This window comes from Sinocyclocheilus anshuiensis, unplaced genomic scaffold (assembly GCF_001515605.1).
Source record: "Sinocyclocheilus anshuiensis isolate Anshui unplaced genomic scaffold, SAMN03320099.WGS_v1.1 scaffold51, whole genome shotgun sequence".
Classification (NCBI taxonomy): Eukaryota; Metazoa; Chordata; class Actinopteri; order Cypriniformes; family Cyprinidae; genus Sinocyclocheilus; species Sinocyclocheilus anshuiensis.
This window is the reverse complement of record NW_015548296.1, coordinates 5,904,180-5,910,818: the sequence shown is the minus strand read 5'-3', so window position 1 is coordinate 5,910,818 and position 6,639 is coordinate 5,904,180. Positions and strand designations below refer to the sequence as shown.

At 38.8% G+C, this 6,639-nt stretch overlaps 2 protein-coding genes across 2 annotated transcripts in view; both read left to right on the top strand.

Annotated features, from left to right (window-relative positions):
• The window catches only part of LOC107655993 (transcription factor BTF3 homolog 4-like), a 3,540-nt gene extending 966 nt beyond the window's left edge, over positions 1–2,574 (top strand). Inside the window, exons 2-6 of the mRNA XM_016443622.1 lie at positions 1,114–1,175; positions 1,291–1,404; positions 1,490–1,691; positions 1,775–1,834; positions 1,918–2,574. Coding sequence (XP_016299108.1) covers positions 1,122–1,175; positions 1,291–1,404; positions 1,490–1,691; positions 1,775–1,834; positions 1,918–1,964 — 477 coding nt within the window. The 5' untranslated portion in view covers positions 1,114–1,121 and the 3' untranslated portion in view covers positions 1,965–2,574. The remainder of the gene's footprint in view (positions 1–1,113; positions 1,176–1,290; positions 1,405–1,489; positions 1,692–1,774; positions 1,835–1,917) is intronic.
• Positions 2,575–4,013: 1,439 nt separating this feature from the next.
• The window catches only part of LOC107656105 (zinc finger FYVE domain-containing protein 9-like), an 18,656-nt gene continuing 16,030 nt past the window's right edge, over positions 4,014–6,639 (top strand). Inside the window, exons 1-2 of the mRNA XM_016443800.1 lie at positions 4,014–4,087; positions 5,959–6,526. Coding sequence (XP_016299286.1) covers positions 6,065–6,526 — 462 coding nt within the window. The 5' untranslated portion in view covers positions 4,014–4,087; positions 5,959–6,064. The remainder of the gene's footprint in view (positions 4,088–5,958; positions 6,527–6,639) is intronic.

Below are 6,639 nucleotides of genomic sequence, written 5' to 3'. Positions count from 1 at the left end.
GAGAAATGACAAACAACAAGTGCTACTCTACACTGCTCAAAACTCGCGTTTGAATCATCAGTGGCACATTCTTTAAATATAAAAAACGTACTTACAGTCTTTGAGTCAGAACAGCCGGCATTGTAGTCTACTCTCTCAGGATCAGGAAACAGTTCTCCATAAAATGCGTTGCACACATCTGAATATTTGGGTTGAAGTGTTCTGGAACAGTGTTGTAAATACAACTTAACCACTGATTTCTAGTCGTGTCCTCTTTTGGAAGACCAAACAAAGTAGTTTCGCTTTCACAATGAAACACTCCGTCACAACATGGCGGCCTTGAGTGAGCGGAGGCCTGCGGATTCGACGAAGGAGCGTCCGGCGGGCTTGCGGCAACCACATGTGACGACCCCGTGCTGGACTCCGCTTCGTCCACGGTGAAAGCCGATCCGGCGATCCACAGCGTGAAGTTGATGTATTTCCTCAGCGACCAGCACGGATCAGCTCCAGGCATGACGAAGCAGATATCGTCCTCTTTTGGAAAGCCAAACAAAGTAGTTTCGCTTTCATAACGAAACACAGCGCCTTCACGACATGGCAGCAGCAACAATACTACAGCGAGAATAAAAGTTACGCCTTCTTTCTTTGCGTGAACATTTGGGCGGCATTATGCAAATCTTCCCACATCATGACGTAGACGTGGAATCTGGTTGACTCTTAACTTTTATAAAGAATATCTCTTTGGATTTGAGACTTTAGTCTTTGCAACTTTACAGATCTTCTTTATGCACCAAGAGCTTGTAACACTCCAAAGAGAAAGGAAAAATTGAAATCGCATCATATGACCCCTTTAAGCCAGGACAAGGCCTTAGTCAAATTAAAGTGTTTAAGCAGCTTTTATAAAAATGCCTTAAAAGAAACCGTTATAGGTGTGCATCTTGAGACAGAACAAAGGCACTGACATATTTTAAGATATGTCAGAACAAGATATTTTCAATAGAGATAGCTCAAACATGCATTTTAATCTGGGACTAGTTGTAAGCCTTGTCTGTGAAACCAGAGGATAGTGTATAGTGTTTTTTTTTAGGTGGATTTTTAAAGCATTTGAATAATGAAGGATTTGTTTGTTTTTAGAAGTCAGTATGAACCAGGAGAAATTAGCTAAACTTAAAGCCCAGGTCCGGATAGGGGGCAAGGTAAGAAGTATTGTGAACAATAATGGACCCTGAACAATAATGATTTTGAACATATATTATGGTTTTGCTGTTGTTGTTTTTCTGTCTTTACTCCGTTTCGATTCGTTTTCTATAGGGAACAGCACGCAGGAAGAAGAAGGTGGTGCACAGAACAGCAACAGCTGATGACAAGAAACTTCAAAGTTCGTTAAAGAAGCTTGCGGTCAATAACATAGCTGGCATTGAAGAGGTAGATCAGTAGCTCTCTAGTCTTTCTCCGCTCATCTCATTCTGTCCTGTTCAGAGAGAATTGAGAATTTGATGTTGTTTTGCAGGTGAATATGATTAAAGATGATGGCACAGTCATTCACTTCAATAACCCCAAAGTGCAGGCGTCTCTGTCTGCCAATACGTTCGCCATCACAGGCCACGCAGAGACCAAACAGCTTACGGAAATGCTCCCGGGAATCCTCAGTCAGCTCGGCGCTGACAGTCTCACAAGTCTGCGCAAACTCGCCGAGCAGTTTCCCAGACAGGGTGGGTATAGATGTGGCTTTGAAATAGGGGGGAATTTACAGTTTAGTGTAGATGCTGACATCGCTGTTTCATTGCTTTTTAAGTTCTGGACAACAAAGCTCCGAAAGCAGAAGATATTGATGAAGAAGATGATGATGTCCCAGGTATGAAGTTTGAAGTTTTTCTTTTGAACAAAGCTGTAAATTGTACAAAGCCGATTTAAGTCATTTTATTCTTTTTTTCACAGATCTTGTAGAGAACTTCGACGAGGCATCAAAGAACGAGGCAAACTGAGCATTGGACCTTCAGTAACTGCTGTTCAGAACAAAGTCTCCTGCAGTATTTTTAAATTAGAGTGACAGACATATAATTTCAACACTATTCAGTGAAACCAGAGACTTTTATATCGTAAATTGGCTGTTCCAGATCCATTCCTGACCTTTCTCCTGCATTTATACAGAAAGACGGACGGTTAATTGAATGCTTAATGGTTCTAAATCTTATCATGTTGCTAGTTGAAATGCTAGTTTTGACGGCGATGGCTATAAAAATGAGTCTTAATGATTTTTTTCTGTTAATTAAATAAAAATAAAGCTCATAAAACCTTTCTATATGGTGCTTTGCTTTTCCTCTAGATGCTTGAAAAGATTTGTCATGGGGTCTGTAGTATCATTAGGCATATTATTATTATTATTATTATTATTATTATTATAGAAGAGTAAAATGTGTTGTCCCTTTGAAATGTTTAAAATGCTAACTAGGTTACACCAAAACACTATTGCTAGTTCTTTTGGCCAAAATTGTTGTACAGTTGATTAATAATATCCTATGTATTTTAAATTTGATCATTTTTGTTTTTACTTTTGCAGTATAACAGCCACCTAGAGACTGTTTATGTTAAAAATGTCAGCAAAGTCATAAATAAAGATGGTCAATGATCATTAAATCTGCAAATGCCGATATTCACACAGATGCAAACATGGCGGAGCGAATTAGTGTGACCAGCTTGAACCCAATGCAAAATCTGCGCGTAGAAATCTTTCCCCTCAAGATATTCACATTTGCATGGACTCCTATTGAAGTCACTGGATTTCGCCTATGAAAATGTGCCAATTGACAGTAAATGTGACTGCACCTTAACCATAGGCTTCATTTGAGATCTAAATATGATCAAAAACAATACCTAATATTTCTATACATTTTTTTATGTTGATCCATGATCACTGCAAACTGGCTGTATTTTTATTTGTGATGTTTCAATAATCATAACATTTACAGTGAGTCAATATGAATTCACATTTATGGCTTTTTTGGCGAATTTTCGCCCTCCTTGTGAAGGGTGTCAATGATTGTCTTCTGGACAACTGTCAGATCAGCAGTCTTCCCCATGATTGTGTAGCCTAGTGAACCAAACTGAGAGACCATTTTGAAGGCTCAGGAAACCTTTGCAGGTGTTTTGAGTTGATTAGCTGATTGGCATGTCACCATATTCTAATTTGTTGAGATAGTGAATTGGTGGGTTTTTGTTAAATGTGAGCCAAAATCATCACAATTAAAAGAACCAAAGACTTAAACTACTTCAGTTTGTGTGCATTGAATTAATCGAATACACGAGTTTCACAATTTGAGTTGAATTACTGAAATAAATGAACTTTTCCACGACATTCTAATTTATTGAGATGCACCTGTAGTAGTATTTTTTTCCTACTATGGAAGTCAATGGCAACCACCAACTGTTTGATTACCAGCAATCTTCAAAATATCTTCTTTTGTGTTCAACATAAGAAAGCAACTCATACATGAGGGTGAGTACATGATGACAGAATTTTCATTTTTGGGTGAACTATCCCTTTAAGTAAAGATAATGTTCCATGAAGATATTTTATAAATTCCCTACCATAAATAGGCTATATCAAAACTTTATTTTTGATTAGTAATATGCATTGCTAAGGACTTAATTTGGACCACTTTAAAGGCTTTTTAAAGGTTTTGCACCCTCAGATTCCAGATTTTCAAATAGTTGTCGGCCAAATATTCTCCTAGCCTCACAAACCATACATCAATGGAAAGCTTTCAGATTAAGTATAAATCTCAATTTTAAAAAATTGACCTTTATGACTGGTTTGTGGTCCAGTGTCACATGTGGCCATACACTGTGGTTGATTAAAGACTTGTTTATCTATAATAATGAGAGCTTGTGTACCCAAGTAATAGAAATACCAAGACAACAATTGGTTATATTAATAATGTGAAATAAAGAGGAGACCTTAGAGAATATTAAACGTGCTCACAGCGCTGATAAAAACTCGTCGTAACATTGTGTCCTCTGACTTCTCAAGTGATCGCGACGCGCGTTGATCTCGCGCAGACCTCTGATGACGAGCACACAGAGGTGGCGATGGGATACAGAGATCCTGGTAATTATTTACATTTATCATGTTTGTTCCTTCGTTGTATCACTATCTAGCGCTAAAATAATCTCTGGTTCTTGTGGGAGTCTTCGGGGTTTTACTCTGAGATAATTATTGTAAGTGAGGGTAATTGGCTCTTGTTGACGGTACTGTGTCGCATTGCTGTAGTCAGCAGCAGCCACAGGCGAGAATGATGCACATCAGCCATATATGAACACATGTGCGTTTGCGTTGCTGCTAACCAGAAGTGATGCTGAATCACCACTGGCACGTGTGTCCATGTCAAACGCATTGAAGATGTTGTTCTGTGTGAAGGTTGCGGCGGCTCTTCTGCAATGCAGTGCTGAGAGAATAATAACCAAACGCGTATTCAGTCCTCTTTGCGGTAACAGATGCTACACTAACATTTGAGCCACAATTCCGAAGAATAGACTATAAACTATAATGCTGTGATGTGGTGACGCTTCGCAGGCTAGAACGCTCACATAATTGCAAATGCGAGACGCGTTCTAGTTTGTCGCGTCGCGTTGCTGGCAGATGGGGTGAGGTGACAAACTCGGACTCCAAATCAGTTAAGCAGCACTTTTTTTTTTTTGACGGTTGTTATTGTAGTTATGTATCTGAATTTGTGTAAATAATATACACTGAAATGCGTTAGTGTTTAGTTGTGTTCATGCATGATTCTGGATATGTGTATCTGCTTATGCACCCATGCAGACGAGTCTTTCTGCCCACTCAGCAAATCCTCACTGTGAAATAGTGATGCAGGATCTGTGTCTGTGTGTCTGAGAGTGTGGCATATAAAATGCTGAAATGCCTTAAGTTTTTGTACATAATATACCATGTTAGTGCCATGTTGATAAATACCAACCCCTTTGAGGCCAAGTAACCTAGTAGATAAATAGATGGAGCATCATACATATTGCATAAATGTGTTCAAAGCCTGGTCTATAATAACTTGTATAGGCCTAGTATACTACTTATCATAGTATGTTATGTTGTTATACTGGAAAAATAGTCATTGTTTAGGTACAAAGTCATGTATTTATCCTTTTAACATTGCTTAATATTTATTATTTAATTCAGTTTAATATTGAATTAATATATGAATTCAATATTAATATAATAGTTTAATATTTAAGAATGATCATTTCATGTTTACCATTTATTATAATATGTAATACATTTATTTACTAATTTTATTTGGGATGCAACAATGCAACATTTAACTTAAAATATACACTTGGATATTCATCACAAGAAGTTTCTTACATTTGAACCCTGTAAAGCCTGACAAAAATCTAATTTTTAGACAAAATCTAAAGCACGTTTTGCAGTTTGCATCATATTTGATATATCAGGCTTGTAAGGCTCATACTCAAGTAGGAAAAAGCACCTTAGTTTTATTCAGCAGCTGAAAATGAGCCAAAATATTTGCTGATATTTATATGGCCGAAAAGGAAGATGAAATTCTGGTCGCTTGTAATGTAAATCAATAAGATTTTTTTAATAACAGTATATCAGACTATTTGTCACTCTTTATCTCCCAATAATATGTCTTAGCAAGATCATCTTGAAATGCTTGGTTTTATGATCACTGCTGTAGTTTCAAAACATATAATGCAATGCAGTACAATGATAATTGAGCGATGAACAAATAACCGTTTCTCAAAAGCCTGATGGATCATATTTGGACTCACATTTTAACATGATTTTTCTATAACAAGTAAACTGAAGTTGATTCAGTCCAGCATCTTCATCTTAAAAATATTGAAATGGATTCTAATGTTTACATTTTTAAAAGAAAAAAAGCCGAGCATCCCTGACAAATACACTGGGCTGCTGGAAATTAATATATCTGACTCATCTTTTGGCAGGATATTGTGCGGGCCACGTCGTGATGGTCTGAGGGTAAAACAAAGCTCAGGGTGGGCTAAAGTATGATCAGTAACCCTCTCGCTTTAAGCTCCCTCCACTGAGACTATGAGGCAAGCAGTAACCGCCACTCTGTCTGTGTGGGGTGAGAGGCGTTTCGGATACTCCACCCTCAAGGACTCCAGCGAGTCGCTGCTGGACGAGCGCAAGCTGAGGCCTGGACTGAAAGAGGACTCTGTCATTGAAGAGAAAGAGCGGGCCGAGAATGAGCAGGAGCAGCTGGAGGCTGTGCTGGGACTTCCATCCTCTCCTGTGGAGGACACCCACCAAACAGGCAGCACGGAGCCCTCAGACCCCACGCTAGACTGCAAGAAGGGTGGTGGAATGGAAGCGTCACTAGTGTGTGGTGGGAGGAAGGGTTCACTTGGTGCTTTGCCCATGCAGCGCTGCAGTTCTCTGGGCACCACGGCCCCACAGTGGGTCCCCGATTCTCAGGCACCAGCATGCATGAAATGTGGATCCAAATTCTCCTTCACCAAAAGACGTCATCACTGCAGAGCATGTGGGAAGGTGAGAGATGCATGTGGAAATTTAACAAAGTTTAAAGGTATAGTTCTCTCAAAAATTCTGTCATCATTTACTCACCCCTTTCTTTCTTTCTTTCTTTCTTTCTTTCTTTCTTT